Raw genomic sequence first — 19,060 nt, 5'->3', positions numbered from 1 at the left:
TACCTTGTAAAAACTGTAATACGTTTTATGTTGGGCAACATAAAAATATTTAAGATCAAGACAGGAATCAAATATTTCGTTTAATAATGTTGAAAATTATGACCACTGTATTGACTAAAGTAACACTAATTCAGTTATTAACTGTAACTCATTTACTATGAGAAATATCACTGAATCTTCCATTATTAACTCATTAAAGGAGGGCGACAGCTTTTTGTACATCCATAAAAGGCGGCATATTTTAGGAATAATAAAGTAACAAGGAATAAGCCAATTCATACATAAATAGATAAAATTAGATGAAAAATAAATGTAAGAGGTATTACGTGATACTGTGTCATAGCTGGTTGTGGGAGGAGGGGAGGAGTAGCGTGGAAGGACCTGGGATGGGCAGCTCATCAGGCGTGCCTGGGACGAGGCTAGGGACTCTGTGGTCACTTTCGTTTTTATACTAAATTTATCATTTATACATTTATTTACAACCGCTATGTTCATCTATTTATATGTCAGAGATGCCACATCACCCACTTTCACCATACAATTACGACGCAAAATGACCCAACGTTACATAATGTTGCCTGCCTGCTACTGTCCGAATGTTAGATAGCAGCTAATACTGACACTGACTGCGGATGGGTGAGCGAGGATAGCTGTTTAAAGGAATGGGTAAACAGAGTTCATGATAGATGACAGTGATGCCACACTGCCAAAATTCAAAAACCAATTACGATGCAAAAAACCCAACATTACGTAACGTTGCCCGGCTTCTACCATATGAACGTTAGGTAATGTCACCCACCTTTAATGGGTTGAAGGTCTGTACAAACTAGATAGCTTTGTCAAAGGCATAATTTGTAAACAGTTCCCTTTCCATATACTAAAAATTTCATGACAGGCATGATACCAGACCTAAACACCACCATCCGGTAAAGCTTGTTTACCACTGGTGCCTTAGCTACAATTATTATACGAAAGTGCTCTTGGGAACTTACCATGTTTCATTTTCCTCATGGTTTTATGCATATAGATCATGTGCACCACTGTGACCTCTTGCAATATATGGTGTGGGAGGTAAGCTGCTAGAAGCAGAGAAGTTTTTAACAAGTGTGTAAGGCATGCATAAGAGTAGAGACAAGAGTGACTGCTTCCCAGTGAAGGTTGGTCTGCAGCAGGGGTGTGTGATGTCCCAATGGTTGTTTAATTTGTTTAAGAATGGGGTGGTTAGAGAGGTAAATGTAAGATTTTTGGAGAGAGGGGTGAGTATAGAGTCTGTTGGGGGTGAGAGGGCCTGGGAAGTGCAGATGTTGTTTGTAGATGATACAGCACTGGCAGCTGATTCAAGTGAGAAGCTGCAGAAATAGGTGACTGAGTTTGGAAAAAAAATGTGTGAAAGGAGAAAGTAGAGAGTAAATATGAGCTGTAGTTTCGGTGGATTACATGACAGCTAGAGACTGATGATGAACGAATGTGGCCTTTATTGTCTGTTTTCCTGGTGCTACCTCGCTGAAGCAGGGGGTAGTGAGGCTGTTTCCTGTGGGGCAGGGTAGCGCCAGAAATAAAGGCTAGCAAGTATGAATATGTACACTTGTATACACGTATATGTATGTATATATGTATATGTATGTATATATGTATATGTATGTATGTGTGCTTGTATGGGCATTAAGTGTACATATGTGTATATGGGTGGGCCATTCTTCATCTGTTTCCTGACGGTACCTTGATCTGGTTTTATGTGTGGCAGGGTGGTGTATATATGTATATGTCTGTGTATGTATATGTATGTATACATTGAAATGTATGTGTATGTAGGTGGTTGGGCCTTTCTTTGTCTGTTTTTCCTTGCGCTATCTCATTGATGTGGGAAACAGCGATTAAGTATAATAAAAAAATTGATATAAATATCATATATATATATTTATCTTTTATCATACTTAGTCAATGTCTCCTGCATTAGTGTCTGTTTCCTTGTGCTACCTCACAATACCCCTGAGGTTTTTTAAAATATGATTTGAATCCTTTAGATTCCATAGGAACTCAACCTCATTTATTCATGTACAAGGCTATATAATGATATATTTTCCACATGCAATAAAACTATTGAGAATAATAAGATAATCGTTTAGAAGCACAGTTCAAACAACCTGCTAAACGTCTAATAATTTATCATATTTGGTTAAAAAAGCATGCAGTATTTTTTCCCAAGGGAAAAGATGTTCCAATCAAAGTTACTGGCGCCATCACCAAATATAAGCCTGACAGGAAATTTTAATGGTCACCAGTTCTTACAGAGGTGTAAGTAGGAAGAAAGTTTCACAATCTAGGTGTAACAAGAATGAAGTAAATGTGGAATCAGCTAATCCATAAGTAGCCAATGCTCACAAAATAGCTGTGGGACGTAGTGGCCTGTTGGGTGCTCTGTGATCTAGTCAGAGGAGAAGGCTTACAAGCAGGAAATTCTCGAAAGTAGAAACCACAATGTATCTGTAAAAGAGAGTGAAACATGCAGCACAGTGGTGAAGAAAGCTTGACACTGAGGAGTGAGAAATGGCAAGTTGGTCAGGTCCAAAGCATTTCATTGATTTTGGCTCAAAATGAGGATACTAAAAGCACCCTTCCCAGGGTACGTTAGAAGCACTTCATACATAGATATATAACTGTATCAGTCCTCTGTGCAGCTTCTGTGCCTCCTCCAAGAACAAATACACTGGAAGTCTGTAAATATCTCAGTTTTCTGAAGGCAGACTTAGCTACTTCTATGATTAAAGTCTGAAGTCAAGCCAAGTATTTTGAGAGAATAAGAAAGTAATACATGAACATTGGCAAGGGAAATTACATCGAGAAATTTTAGAGACAAAAATAGGAGGAAACTGGGATTTAAAGGCACTGAATTGAGTAAATTACATTAACCCAATTGGGAAATGTTGTTTAAGTACAAAATGCAAGTAGTTAAAAGGTTAAAAAAAAAAGCATGCATGTGACGAAGAGAATAAGAAGGTAACAAGAAAATTGGCAAGGGATATTACATCGAGAAATTTTAGAGACAAAAATAGGAGGAAACTGGGATTTACAGGCACTGAATTGACTAAATTACATTAATCCAATTGGGAAATGTTGAGTAAGTTCAAAATGCAAGTAGTCAAAAGGTTATAAAAAGCATGCAAGTGATGACGGTTGTTATATACAGAAAAAAAGGGAGAGGTTACAGTTGTCGATCAGCGTACATTTTCAAATTAAGCTGATTTAAAAATGGGAGACGGTAATCTAAAATAACATAGACTTTTGATCAGCCATTGGCAGATGGTACAATATAATCAAGTTGTAAAACATATCAAGGCCATAAACAATCAAGAACTAAGGAACAAAGAAATTTTTTGGGTAGCCCATCTCAAGAAACTCAACTCCATGGTCAGGAAAATCAAGGTTAACTTAACCTTTTTTGACTACATATGATGCTGTTACCTTCCAAAACTAATGCTAAGATACTCTAACCTGCAAATCTCATAAACCATGTGAAAAGCATGTCCCTTATCCAAACCCTGGATGGTTACATGCTAAAACAGATGATGATGGAATTTAAGTTTCAAGAAACTCATCCAACATCCTTTTTGTAATCTGCACAAGGCTCATTGATATTCTGCAAAAAGACATACACCAAGAAAACAAGAAACAATTCTCAATTCATACTAAATGTCTGCAACTTTACCTTCAAATGATTGCCAACAAAAATTACAAAACAGGATAAAATAAAATATGACACTGCAACACAAACAAAAGATTCACTAGAATTCTCCAAGTGCTAGTGGAAAAATGGTGTTATTAGGCAGGCACTATACGCCATAGTAATAGATGTATAAAAATTTCATAACATTTCACAACAAGCCTCACTACATATGGGGTAATAATTTCATCAATAATGCAACCAGAACTCACATTATATGCAAATATTAGCCATATAACTACTACACAAAATATCGCTACAAAATAATGGAAACAATTATAGAAAATGTTTTCTGTTTTAGTGCAAGACTGGTCACAAGTTGACTCCTCATGGATAGTGTGATTAGTGGCCACAATAATGAAAAACTTACATTTTCATGAATGTTTAAAATGTGAGGTTTAATGTTTTACAACACCACTCGAGTCAAAAACATGTATGGTGAGTGAATTCATGCTTAACAGCACAAATTACCTAATCTACTATCACCAACCCTACTTTCAATTCCATGGGGTGGATCAGGTGCATATAGCCTTTCAGTTTACCTTCAACTCTTGTCTAATGTGCTAAAATGAAATACAAACTTCTATACTAATATTAGCAATTCTTACTTTTTCACTTGCACACTATGGTGATTTTTCAATTGAGACCAGGGTTTCCATTCAGATCAACTTCTTACATGAAATATTTTCATTGCAACTAATCCCTGGCTATTCCTTTAGTATTATTTAAAATATATCTAGACCTAACCAGATCTCTCACTGCATTTATCTGACTCTTTTGTGGACTAATACTTTTGCTAATCAATACAAATATTGTCACCTGATTATGTAATGGTCCTGTCCTCACTTGAATTCCAAGCTAACACCTTATCCACTAATGATACTGTGTTTTTTGTGACAACAGGGGAAAAAATCAAAAGAATGAAGGAGAAGGATGCTGAAAAAGTAAGGTGCTAGATTTTGAATGGGATAGTAGATCAAACTGTAAGATCAGTTTCCATGGCAAAGAAAAGGAGGCTGTGGGTGAATCTAAATATTTGGGAATAAAATCTAGTAAGGATGGTAGTGACAAAGCCAAATTTGAAAGTAGTCATGCAAAGGAGAGGAGTTGGAAATACATTAAAAGCTCTGATGTTTACAAGGAGCTTGCATGAGTATGTCGTTTGGTTATAAAAACCCAAGTGCTTTCTGGTCAGAACAGGTAAAAATTAAAACAGCAGAGATGGATAAATTGTGTATTAAAGTTAGAATTAGAAGAAAAGTTAGAAAGATTGGTTTTATGAGAAAGGCTTGTCTGTGAAGGAGTCAAAAGCAAGGCACAAGGATGAAACCTTGTTTGGATGATGTGGTCAAGCAGAATGTAAAGCATTCAATACATTATCTGCAAAAAAAAAAAAAAAAAAACCTTCTTTGCCTCCCCATACATTTCTACAAGCAATGTCTCACTTACATTTCGCTACTTTGTCGTCTCTTCTTTGGCCTTGATTACCATCTGCTGACATTTGGGCTTCGAACTGGCAAGGTTCCTGAACTATATTCTAAGCACATATTTTGGGTCCCTATGGTCTTGATCTGAATGAGGCAATGCACTAATGAGGTGCTGCAGAATGCAGCCACTTGATTTTGCATTCTGAGTGATCAGTACATCTAGAAATTTTGAGTGTACCAACATTTTCTTGCTTTCAAGCAAAAATTCGGGTATATTCTCCTCCTTAGAAAGGTATGAGCCAACTATCTTGAAGCAGAGATGGAAGAAATACAGCAACCAAAAGGGAAATTCCCAAAATGAAGTGGAAGCCCAGAAGAGGAAAGAAAGAACATCAATCTATAAAGATAGCCTGAGAGACACTGAAGTGGGTTGCTAGTGTTCACACCATTAGAAATACAAGTCTCAGTAACCATATGAATGATAATTTCACCCTGAGAGTGTCATGTGCTTTATCCATGATAAATTTTAGCCATGAATTGTCTTTGTAAATATATTGGGGGATGGACAATGTCTTAATAGTAGTGTTAAAGGTACGAAGCAAAGAGGCAGACTGCTGATGAGATTGATATAAACATGAAAGAACTAATTATAATGTGGGAAATGGCAAATGTTTATGGAAAAATAATCTGATGAAGATGCTAGAGGAATGACTAGGGATTGGGTACAACTTAAGTATCTCGTGTATATGGTGTAAAGTGATAAAATAAGAAGCACTTTACAAGTGGGGAAGTCAGTGTCTCACTCTGACACACCGGGCATGGGTTGAGCATGTGTATGCATTTTTCAGAGGCTGCATGTACCTGATCCATTCTAAGGAACTGGGAATGACGTAATGATAGGCAGGTAATAAAATAGAAAAGATGCTAAATTTCCTTACAACAGAGCATGCACAACTTTACTTTCATGCTTTCTCCTTTATCTGAAACCACATGAAAATAAACCTTAAAAAACTGGAGTAAACTAAACCATATACTAATGACACAAATCTTAATAAAAAACAAACCTCGTCTGTAGCTCCAGCATTCACAGATGACTCCACTTCCCGCTTAAGCTTCTTGGCATTCTTCTCAAGATCTCGATTCACTCGATTCCAATCCACCTACGAAAAAGTGAAAAGGATACCAAGCTGTACCCGTATTATATCTATGACACAAACTCTGATCTATGACATAACTGGGGGATTATCCTTGTACTTTCCCCTTACATATCAGAATATTAGTGACCCCATTATCTTTATCACATGGCTCATGTGTTAGACAAACCAGTTAGAGAACAATACAGAAACTGGGAAATTAGATATCACCGGTATATATGTAAAGCTTTATGTATAATGACAACATACCATACGCAAGATACTCTTTTTTAATGTAGAAGAACAAACAATCCTACAGTGCCTTTAAAGATGCAAAGGAGGAAGCAATTAGTCTTCAGTGCAGAAGAAAGACAATAATGCTTTTATCCTACATTCAGGGTGACAAGAAAGCAACCAGTCAAGAGAATTTCACCTAAATCTCTGGTCTTCTTTTGTGAGACTGAGGTTACTGAAGCAAAACTCGGATTACCAACATCTTTCACCTGTGGATCATGTGGGATGTACAAGCAGGCAGTTTCAGTTGCTTGTACCGTGTAAGCAACAACAACAAAAAGGAAATCTTTAATGGAGTACCACAAACAAGAAAAATTTCATTGGATTATTTACACACAAACACATGCAGTTATCCAGCTTACAAGTTCAAATAACCCCACTTTGAACAAATGCCATCTAAGCTTCTGCAAAATGGGTAAACCTCACACATCATCATGGATCTGAAAAAGGAGGAAGGAGAAAAAAAAGAGTGGAAGTCTTAATGAGGCAGACATTCTTTCTATTTATATTTCTGATGCTTGTTCCATTCTGAAACTCCCTAAAGGGGGTGGGCATGGCAACAGAGTCTCCATTACTAGCAAACTCCAATGCAGCTGCTTAGCCTTTAGTGCCTCACCCTTAACAGGCAACTGGCAGAGGGCAAGTCTAGCGCAGTGTTTGCAGAGGCTCCTACCTACTGACTACAACTACCTAATGCTCCAGCCTACTGTTCCTACCTACTACTGCTACCTAATGTTTCTACATAATGCTCCTACCTACTAATTTTGTCTGTTGCTCCTACCATTGTGCTAAAAGGCAGGGCCAGCACATAGTGCTCACCACAAGAAAATCTGGAGTTACATGTGGGTGAGGCAGAAAGAAAAGACAGATGTCTGGGTCAGAAGAGTGCAACTTGACAGCTACTGAAGTGCTACTAACCCTCCCAACACTCAGGCAAGTAGTACTGGTAATATACCTCCCTAGTCATTGACTGTCTACCATCTACTCCCTACATATTCTGTCATGAGAGAATATACTATTTGCCTTAAAGTTGGTTTTCCTTAAATGTATCATGGTGTCATGACTATATGTTCATATTTCAATAATAACAAAATAACACTGAGGTGGAGAAGGAAGATATACAAATCTCATCAGGCATGCATCTAGCAGGTAGAGTTAACCTCCTTCTGAACTTAACACAGTAACATAAGATTAACTAACACCTCTTAACAAACATAAAACTTGTAACAGTTATTCCACGATATCATAATGAAGGACAAGAAGTAAAAGTTCCTACACAATCGCATTTTATGTGAATTATGACTGATGAAGTTGGCAATAGTAAAGGTAAGGCTGAGAGAATAGATACACACAGGAGAAAAGATGAAGTTGCACAGAGCTTCATTAAATAGAAAGTAGTTAAGCATGAAAAGTAAAGAAAAGCAATCAATGTAGAGTATCTATCCCAACCCTTGAGTATGGATATGAAACCTAAACTTGTCTAGGTACAGGCAGGTGGAAAATGGTAGCAGCAAATTTAGATATCATGTGTAGTATCGCAGGAGTCAGGATCATAAACAGAGTAAAGAATGAATGTTAAGAAGATATATAGAGAAAAATTTCAAGAAACCTACATGAATGAAGCCATTTTACTGATATGAGTTAGCACAGCACAGGGCATATGAGAAGGTGGCAAATAAGATTTTTAATATTCTGGCTGAGGGTACAAGAAAAGTTACATGGAAGAGTGTTCACTTAAGCCAAATGCAGATCAGAGGCCGCATGATTATTGCACCCCTTACAAAATGGAAGCAGAGTAGCAGGAGATAGATGCAGACAGGTTGATGGATGGGACACTGAGGGAAAGAATTACGGTGAGAATCAACTTTTCAAGCAAATTACCAGTATCAATAAGGATAATATTGAAGAAAAAAGATATTTCATATACTGCTTCCCTATTCAGATCAAAATTTACCATGTAACCTAAACAGTTAACTAATGACATAGCAAAGAAAGCTATTTCTCAGTTGATCAGCAAATCATACAGAATTGCAGTTTATGTCATGAGTGTTTCTTCTCCACTGAAAAATAATCAATCCTCAAGTCTTGCACTCCCATTTAAAGATGATGGCACACCTCATTCAGCTGCATATGCTGGACACAACACAAATTCTGCCTGACTAGCAGAATTTTAAAGTAATGGGACAGACCAAGTATGAGACATTTCTTCATGAGCCTGTACCTACTAGCTGGTTTTTATGAGACAAAACATGAGCCATGGTTAAGTGATAATGTGGCTGCAGTTCTATAACAATTTTTAATCAATCAACTCCAGCAGACTGTAGCAACACAAGACCTGATTTCATATTCCATTCTAAAATGTAATAAGCTGGGAATTCAGTGTATGTAAACAATAAGTCCTGCCAACATTACATGTTTAATCTTTCTTAATTATGATTTTAAAACCTGCTTACCAAAAAGTCCATTGTCAATGGCAGTTTTTTAGCATTCAGCTGGCATTTATGCCTTATGTTGACTACATCTTGGGAAATAATGAATATTAATATGCTTCTGAGAACTAAGCTTGGGCGACCAGTAAAAGACAGCTGCTGAGTAGTCCTGACTAATTAAGTACATAGATTTCTCCTGCCAGGGTCCTGCTACTCGGACTGAACACGGTTGCAAAAAGCTGATCTTTTAAGTCTGTCGATTGCAGAGAATGGATGCTATCTTTAATCTGGATTGTGTATATGAAAATCAAATTTATATATCAGGGTGTAACACTCAATAAAATGCAAAGAATACAAGTAGCACTGTAATAAAATTTCTAAACAACTGAACAATGAGAAACTAGTCTGAACATGGAAACCAACTGTTATATACAACAGATGCCAACTATTTACAGGTGAGGGACAATGATGATTCTGTCATACCACAATATGACTAAACTTTGGGCAGCCAAAGACTGTCCGGCATTCTGATTTTGATCATTTTGGATTCAAGCTGTTGAAATGAGTTATAAGCTTACTGTGCAGTGTTTGTGGGATGGTGATAGTGTGAAGTGCAGATATCAGGGGTGTCAGTGAGATGAAGAGACAGGAAGTGAGGTGTCACAATGTGAGTTAAGAGAAGTACCTTGAAGTGCTCTGGTCAATTGGAAACAATGCATCATGAAAGAGTGGTACAGAAATTACACAACACAGAGGCAGAATGTAACAGAGTAAAGGAAGACAACTGGAGTCCTGCAGGAGGAAAGAAAGAGAATATATCTTGATCCAAAGACCAAGCCATTATGTACATTAGTGGAAACCCCAACCTACTTCAAGAAGGCTCCTCTGACATGTGTTGTCTGTTGTCTTTCAGTAAGATAATTTTCTATCCACCATAGAAATTTTCCCCTTTACCCTGCCTGAAAATCCAGCTTTTTTAACAGTGTCCCATGTGGCAATGTCCCAATGTCTAGTTGTTTTTGGTTTATACTGTAGTTAATTCTACTTATGTGGTGTCTTGCAGCTATCAAAGAATTCAAACTTGCTTAGAGGAATGCTATACTTCATGGTATCTAATGCTTCTACTTAAAGAAGCAATATGGCAAAAACCTTTTTGGGTTATCCTCCATTCTACAGATGAAGTCAATTTTTGGGTCATCCTCCATTCTGCAGATGAAGTTAACAAAGTAATGCAGAGCAGCCTTGGTGAATCTTCTCTTCCTAACATGTGCTGATATTTGACCAAAAAGTAATTATTGTCATGATATCTACCTGAATCTTAGCTCTCCAAACAGCCATTCTGTTTACACCATTCTAAAGTACATTTCATTTCCATGTCTCATGTCCTGTTTATTCATATCAGTAACTTGGAAGCCATGGGATTAAAATCAGAAAGGTAACATATGAAAGATTAAATGTTATTAGACCAAGTTGACCAAAGATGACCCCAGTAGCTAGTTACAACTTGTCAGCAATTGCTTCACATTTCAAAGGGTCATTCTAGGTCACAATGAGGACCACAGTTCTTTTCTTAATGAAGACCAACTATGTAAGAAAGAATGAAAGACAAGAGAGCATGGTATTGCACATATACTGTGATCATATTCAACTGGTGTGCTGAAACTTAACTAAAGCGTTTACACCTGTTTAGCAAGTTTCACTTGGGTATGTTAACATGTGACTAGTACAGGGCAAACCTAAGCAGGACTTTTCTATTGTGCTGACTTAGAAATGCATACACACATAGATAAACAGATAATACCTTTATATATCCTTTATGAGCTGCCAGCTGCATGATGATAAGGCTACCACCAACAACTGTTGCAGCAACTTTGCCCACTTTCATGGACAAATAACCTACAACCCTGGAAAGAAATTGAGAAATAATACGCTTTTCTGTTATTATATTTCAACCTCCCCATTAACTCATCGTAAAAGAAGTACATTACACTAGCTTACATTCACTCTCCCCAAATAAAACATCAACTAATCAAATAAGATTTTATTTATACTCATTTGTCATTTCCTGCATTAGTGAGGCAGTGCAAGAAACAAATAAAGGAAGGACACATTCACTCGCATCCAATCCATAGCTGTCATGTGCAATACACATCACAGATAGACAGCTAAGTTATAGGATCAACAATTACTGTAGAGTTACTGCTTATATTTTTGATGAAAGGGAAATTATTAGCATTACTGCTTACATGATCAGAAAATTATTTGTGCATATGAATAAATTCTGCATCAATATATACAAAAAAATACATGAGTAATATTCTTAGTTTAAACAAAGTAACACCTGGAAAGAAATGTGTGTAATGTGAAATCACACAAGGAAAAATTGTGTGAAAAACAATTATTATGCATTGGCCACCAACCCAGATCAACTAATACTACCTTTTAGGTTTTTCTTTACTTATGAGAAAAAATATGCACGAAGGTCCCTTAAGTAGCATACCGTGGTTTTGCCAACCATGGTTCCTAGTGTACATATTTAGACTAATGTATACCATTTTTACCAGCCACTTCATCAAGTTTTGAGTATCCAGTTTTCCATGCCACAATCAAATTTTTTCCATTTCATGAGCGACTGTAAAGTGACCATGGGCTGCTAATGGTCCACCCTGGTAGACCAATATTTCTGGAAAAAGGCATGAGTGTCATAACTAGCGGATGCACTATCTATGGTGCAGTCTTTATCTTCTTTGCATTTATTCCATGATTACATAGGCCTAATGCTCCCCCAGAGTGGAGTATTGATTTCATATGTGCTCTGGGGTGCTGCTTCTTACAAGGGAAAGCAAACAGCATCAGCCAACTGGGTCCTTTTGAGAATGATTTAGCAAATATAAAGGATAAGGAATAGAGGAGATATACCTAGAAACTTTATAAGTACAAATGTGCAGATAGTCATTTGTAAACCTGAAGCAATATTTTTGTTGTCTTTGAAAATATTTATAGCATTGCTTTTGCTTACTCTTCTTGATAAACCATTCCATGTTAATAAGTTAATGAAGAAAAAGTACTTTGCCTAATACGAATTGTCTGAAGAACAGCTAGAAAGTCATGATCATATCAAAGGCAGATAAATAATGTCAGTCACCAAAATCTCTGTAGAGAAATTCATGATACTTTCATGAAATGTGTATATTTTGATATCCGACAAGCAACATGTGTTGATCCAATTCCCAGTTGTAATACCTTTCTAGGAGATTAAAACTGCTGATGGCAACTTTAGTCCAATAATATACCACCAAGTAAATCAACTTGTGGCAAGTTTACTTATACCCGAACCACCCTCCTCACACAGCAGACTAACTACCACAGAAACCCTAATGCAATCAAGTAACTTACTACTACAGAAACCTTAATACATGCAAGTGACTTACTACTACAGAAACACCTAATAGATGCAAGTGCTCTTCCAAAAATCATGAACCGAACTAGCTTATCTCCTACTATGAGTTATAATCAGACGGAGAGAGAAAACCGTAAAATGAATAAACTGAACGTCACCATAAAGCAGAAGATGTACAAGTTACCATCCTGAGACTCCACCAATGGCCACCTGCTTGGTCACAGGTGCATGGGTCAAATCTTGCACAAACTTCTGGATCCAAGACATCCCGTTACGTGCTGTCCCTCTAACATCAAGAACCTCAAACTCTTCTTCTTCCGCTGGTCTCCTCTGGCTAATACCTCCCATGGCAGGTGTTAATCAGATGTAATAATACTGATGCTGTGTCTGAAATAATTAAAGGATATATATTAGGTGTAAAAAATACCAGAATCTTAAACCAAGGCAGGCTAGGATTGGCTGTACAAAACTCGACCACACCTTCCATTGATTAGGTGGCTTTTTGGGGGGGGAGGTGGTTGACAGAATGTTTGGCTACAGCTCTTGTCAAACCTCATTTGCCCTTACCTTCACTAAGTTTATAAGCCCTTGCCATCTAGTCTCGTCATAATTGTCATAAAGATTTTTCCCCGACTGTTCAGGTCCCCCCCAGTCTAGTGGTGTTTGTTGACATTTGCAATGGACGTAAAGACCGTTCACCAATCCTGACAAGACCACTGGCAACATTATACTACAATATTACGTCCTTAAAGAGCAAATTCATCTTAATTTCTGTGTGTGATATGAACTATTTTTTTTTTTCCATCAGCCTTCAAATCACCACAACCCATATTATGAACTAAACATACCCACTTACAGAGCACAATTCGTAACATACAGACATATTCCTAACAATGGGCAAATAATTCACTGTAAACTAACTAATACATCTAACAAGTTTCACGTTTTGTTTAAATACAATTCATACTGACTCGACTACAACCCCTCAGAGTCTCTTGTAGTGTCAACCAGCTGATGGCTTAGCTGAGAATGACTTAGATGTTCCAATAATAATTTCAATTAACACACAGCACAAATGATCCATTGAAATAGAGAATGAAAAATCAGGTTCGTAAACTTTATTCGTAAAGAGTAATCAAATATACTTAGATATAGGTATTTGCTTAGATAAATTTAAAAACTCTGCATCTTCCTTTTCAAAGCTTGTGTTGTATGTGCAGGGAAGTGAGATTGTGAACTCCTGGGAAGGTCAAAACACATGCGAAGGGAGAGTGGGAAATGAGACAAGACTCTTGCACTAAATGCTTCTCTTCCCTTTATTTTCAGGACGCCTTGGTCTTGATTAGTAAAGCACTGTAAACTTCATTATCTACAGCCAATAATGCTGGATCATACAATGATACCAGTTGAAGATCTTGCTCAAAGTTTATAAAAAAATCATGTGAAAAAAGTTGCCATACCGCAAGCTATCATTATAATTGCTAAGAATAGAGAGGTATATACATATTTTTATACTATCTGAGTTAGGGAAATGGACACTGGCGTAGAATAATAACAGATGGTTACTCCATAGTCTGATTATCGGTGGAAATAAAGCTGGAATAAATGAGTAAGTAGAACCCGAGGGTGGGAGACGAGCCTGAGGTTCCTGCAGAGCACGCTCAGCGTGTACTTGTAAAGTTGTTCTGGTGCAGTGTACATCCGATGTGCTCTCCGTATAGAGTTACCAGTGAATATGAGTGATTTACCTTTACAGTGAGTGCTTGGTGTGTATATGGAATCAGTGTGAGTGTTTAAACAGTGACGAAAATGGAGGTAACGGAGACGACGGAGGAAATAAACTTGACACCTCAAGAGTTGCAAGTTCTCTCGGATCTTGACAGGTGAGGGAGACCACCAAACAAGCCGTCTCTGGGAATAACCTTCTCTCTTTCCCCTTCCTTCCCTCCTCCTCTCGGCATTCCCTCCCCCCTAGGACCTGTGTGTCCTGGGAGACGTCTTTGCAGGCTGTGTGTTGTATGAGGTGTGGGTGTGGGTGTAGGGAAGGAGTGTATTGAGTTCTTGTCAAGAGCCTCCCTCCTCGCCGGTCTGGAGTGTCAGACGAGGGGACTTCCTTGATTAATAACGTCTTTACCTCTACCTCTCATCAAGACACCAGACCACTAGTTTAAGAAAATAATGCCTGTAGTAACAGACTCACAAAGGTATTTTGGTCTAGATACTGTCATGGAAGATAGTGAGTTGGACCATTTTTTTTTTTCTTCCCCCGGGACTCGGTAGATCCACCTCTTTAATTCTGGCCTTCTTTGATTTTTTTTCAAATTTCCGCTTGATCCCCGTTGTAACTTGGTGTTTCTTGGGTGAATTATGAATAATACTAGTCATTGGTGAGATTTAAAAGTGTTTCTAAATGAAAGTCTATGGAGGAAGAGGGAGGATTTGGAGAACCACAAATTCCTGCTCTTCAGCCAAATGCAATTTTTCAGAGGATATGGAAGCCAGAGATTGATGTGGAAGGGGACGTTATGGGAAGGTTATGGGTGGCTTTGGATTACATTTTTTTTTACCTAAAGATGAATGGAAATGCAGTCTCTTTGGTCACTTGAAAACTATCATGAGATATCTTGAGGAAGAATCTCATGTTCTCCAACATATATTGAAAATGCAGATACCGGAGCATTCTCCACGCACTTACAATGGAGTTATATTGATCCCTTGTGGAATTGCTTAGTGTTGCACTAGATAGTAGTTATAATGATAGTTTTCATGGTAAGGTGACAGGTGATTAGGATAGTGTTGCAGTTTCCTGATTTGGTTATTGATCAAGTTCCTGCTGAATGAGGAATCTTGTGAATAGATCACGAAAACCAATTTAACGTGTTTATTTACAGCATTACACAATTATTGCTGGGGTCATTATGCAGAGCTCTTTACACATATATTTTTGTACATTTTTATCCTCACAATGGGAACATATATAAACTAAAAGTAAGGACTGTATAATTCTATTATATTTGTAGAGAATGATTTCTTAGATATTGTTGGACATTTTTTGAAAGAGAATCAAAACCTAAGATGCAAAGATGGATCAAAGGAAGTATAATGTCTTTGTATCTGTACTATGATTGGTAAGATAATGGAAAGTAAATTGTTTTCTATCTATCTATCTGTCTGTCTTTGTCTTTGAAGCCCGTATCCTCGGGGAACTTCCATCAAGGGGATGGTCACAGCAAAAGAGTCTCCATTTATCCCTGCCCTTACATGCCTCCATCTTATACACTTGTGTACATTCTTCTCTTGCTCCAGTATACTGTCTTGAAATATGAAACAGCCTGCAATTAAACACTGTCTCCTTTGATGCATTTATTACAGTTTTTTTGATCATATAAGGACTTTCTGAGAAATACACAGTAGATTCATCTTGAAAAATTTAACAGAAATTTTTTTGTGGTCTCTGATTGTATTGTTGTTTAGTTAATTTATTGTTAAGACACCTAGTATGTATATACATTGAGGTATTATTTACTTTTAATGTTATCATCGACCCTGAAAGATAGCTGCTTTCTCTAAAAGGCTTTGATGAATTGATATTAACATTTATGGAGTTTGGCTGGTGGAGTTATTAGTTTTAGATATTTGACAGTCTATGTTAATGACTGAACAGCCTGTCTGTTAGCATACCACTCAGGGTGGTATTTGTATTGTGCTGTATTTGGGAAAAGCATGTTAAAAGTTTTGAGTATGATTCAGGGTGTTACATATTTTTTTCACTCTTATTACTCCGTCAATATATATATATATATATATATATATATATATATATATATATATATATATATATATATTTATTTTGCTTTGTCGCTGTCTCCCGCATTTGCGAGGTAGCGCAATATATATTATGTATATTTTATACTTACTCATCTTTTCCCATGTTTATGAGGTAGAGTCAGGAACAGACAAAGAAAGGCTGCATTCATTCACATCAATTCTTTAGATATTATGTGCACTGCACCAAAACCACAGCTCCCTATCTACAACCAGGCCCCGCAGAACCATCCTGTCATTTCCCCTGGCTACTTTACATACCCTGGTTCTGTCCATTGACAGCACATTGACCCCTGTATACCACATCATTCCCGTTCTCTCCATCTTATGCATACGTTTCACCATCCTGCATGCTTGGACCCTGATCTTTCAAAATCTTTTTCACTTCTGACTCTTATATCCTCTTTTTCAATTTTTCATTCATTCTCTCCATATGTCTAAACAATTTCATCACACCAGCTCTGTCAACCGCACTCTTTTTATTACCACATCTTTCTTGCCCTTTTATTTCTTTCTCTATCCTGCTATCTCATGCTTTTTATTGTCCTCAAGCATTTCATTTCCAACACATCCACACTCCACTGCACATCCTCATCTATAGCCTGTGCCTCACATCCACACAGTATTGTTGGGGTTACCATACCTTCAAACATACCCATTTCTCACCATCCCCAAGAAAGACCTCTCTTTCCCACACTTTTTAGTGCTCCCAGAACGTTTCCCCCCCTCAACCATTCTATAACTCATTTCTGCTCTTGTGGCTCCATTTGCTGCCATTTCCAATACCAGTTGTCTAAAGCACTTCACTTCCTCTAAATTTTCTCCATTCAAACTCCCACCCAGCTAACATGTCCCTCTACCCACCTAAACCTAACAACTGTGTTTTTCTTTTTCACTTTTACTTTCAGCATCCATCTTTCACCCTCTTCCAAACTCAGTCTTCAACTTTTGCAGTTTGTCTCTCAAGTCTGCCTCCAGTGCTTTATCATCAGCAAAGAACAAGTGACATGCTCCATAGGCCTCCTCATCCCCTACAGACTGCACACTTGCCGTTTCTCCAAGACTCGTGCATTTATCTTCCTCTCTACACCATCCGTACACATATTAAACAGCCTTGGTTACATCACATACCCTTGCCATAGACCAGCCTTCATTTGGAACTACTCACTCTCCTCACTTCCTATTAACACAGGTGCCTTACACCCACAATTAAAACTTTCCATAGCTTCTAGCAGCTTTCCTCCTGTACCATATATTAAGATTTTCCACCCACAAGGCATCTCTATCATTCCTGTCATGCTTTCTCCAAATCCATAAATGCCTCAAGCAAATTCTGTTTTTCTATGTATTTCTTACCCATTCTTTAAAGCAACATCTGTTACACACTTCCCCTTGTCACTTCTGAAACCACATTGTTTTTCCCCAATCTCATGCTCTGTATTCTTCACCCTTGAAGTTACTGCACTCCCATACAACTTACCAGGTACACTCAGCAAATTTATACCTTTTTACTGTGGCCACCCACCTTTTTTCCCTTTGTTTTTGTACATTGTCACCATACAAACATTCTGCCAATCTTAGGGCACTTCACCATGATCCATACATATACCCACTCCTTGCTTTACCAGAATCACTACATGCAAATTAGCTTTTCTGTGAGGAACCTACTTCTACCAGTCCGTCTTTTAATGCAGTTGAAATTTGCTATCATGCAGATGTGTGGGAGAAAGTGTGCCAAAACTTGTTTCTTCAGCATGTTTATTGGTTTGTTATATGTAGTTTCTCTTTATGCAAAGCTTTTGCACAACATAACCCCCCCGTAAAGTGTGGGGTGGATGTATGTTGAAAATCCCATCTATCCAGTCAGCAACACAGTCACCCCTTTTCTTAAGACATTCATCTGCAATGCCATCCACTCCAACTGCCTTGCCACATTTCATCTTACACAAGGCTTTCACAACCTCTTTTCTCTTCATCAGACCATTCTCCACGACTCTCTCTTTGCATTCCACCCTGATCTAAACACCCCTCATATGCCACCCTATCATCAAACATTCAGTAGTCTTTCATGATACTTACTCCCTCTCCATCTTACTTCATCACTTCCTGTTACCACTTCCCCATGATCTTTCTTTTCATGGCCAAATGCAAAAGGACTAATAATTACCCATCTCTCACAGTCCACTGTCTTTACCTACATCAGTCTGGAGTTAAAAAAGAGGATGTATGCTTCAGAAATGTAGTGAACAAGAAAAGGGAGACCAAATTGGAGATGGAAGGATGGAGTGAAAAAGATCTTGAGTGACCTGGGCCTGAACATGCAGGAGGATGAAAGGTGTGCACATAATAGAGCGAATTGGAACGATGCGGTATACTATGGTCAACGTGCTGTCAATGGTCTGAACCAGGGCACGTGAAGCATGCGGGGCAAACCATGGAAAGGTCTATGGGAGCTTTGGTTTTAGTGCAATACACATGACAGCTCAAGTATGGATGTGAGCAGATGTGGCCTTTCTTCATCTGTTATCTGGCACTACCTCGCTGCTGCAAGGGGCAATAACCAGGGGTAGGGGAGAAGAAAAGAATGTATATATCGTTCTTTTTTCTTTTCTTTTGTGCATTTATGCTGTTTCATGTGGGGCGGGGTGGCATTTGGAGTGGACGACAGTGAACAAGGATGAATATGTGCATGTATGTATATTTATGTGTATGTATTTTTTTTCTATTATTATACTTGATCGCCATTTCCCGCATCAGTGAAATAGTGCCAGGAAACATGAAGAATGGCCCATCCACTCATATACTCGTATATATATGCATAAATGCCTATA

The 19,060-nt window shown here is 37.9% G+C and overlaps 2 protein-coding genes across 4 annotated transcripts in view; one reads left to right on the top strand and one right to left on the bottom strand.

Annotated features, from left to right (window-relative positions):
* LOC139758799 (FUN14 domain-containing protein 1) overlaps nt 1-13,474 on the bottom strand; it is a 38,887-nt gene extending 25,413 nt beyond the window's left edge. The window contains exons 1-4 of the mRNA XM_071680616.1: nt 13,376-13,474; nt 12,589-12,791; nt 10,806-10,908; nt 6,213-6,308 (exon numbers count right to left, since the gene is read on the bottom strand). Coding sequence (XP_071536717.1) covers nt 6,213-6,308; nt 10,806-10,908; nt 12,589-12,752 — 363 coding nt within the window. The 5' untranslated portion in view covers nt 12,753-12,791; nt 13,376-13,474. The remainder of the gene's footprint in view (nt 1-6,212; nt 6,309-10,805; nt 10,909-12,588; nt 12,792-13,375) is intronic.
* Nucleotides 13,475-14,078: 604 nt separating this feature from the next.
* Nucleotides 14,079-19,060, top strand: part of Utx (Utx histone demethylase) — a 563,056-nt gene continuing 558,074 nt past the window's right edge. For 2 of the 3 annotated variants that reach the window (XM_071680560.1, XM_071680542.1), the window contains exon 1: nt 14,080-14,287. In XM_071680560.1, the coding sequence (XP_071536661.1) occupies nt 14,214-14,287 (74 nt within the window). In that variant the 5' untranslated portion in view covers nt 14,080-14,213. Of the gene's footprint in view, nt 14,288-19,060 lie in introns of all 3 variants that reach the window. The other variant, XM_071680551.1, reaches the window with a different exon arrangement.

This window comes from Panulirus ornatus, chromosome 2 (genome assembly GCF_036320965.1).
Source record: "Panulirus ornatus isolate Po-2019 chromosome 2, ASM3632096v1, whole genome shotgun sequence".
NCBI classification, from domain to species: domain Eukaryota; kingdom Metazoa; phylum Arthropoda; class Malacostraca; order Decapoda; family Palinuridae; genus Panulirus; species Panulirus ornatus.
Note: the sequence above shows the minus strand (reverse complement) of the source record. Positions and strands in the feature narration are given on the sequence as shown.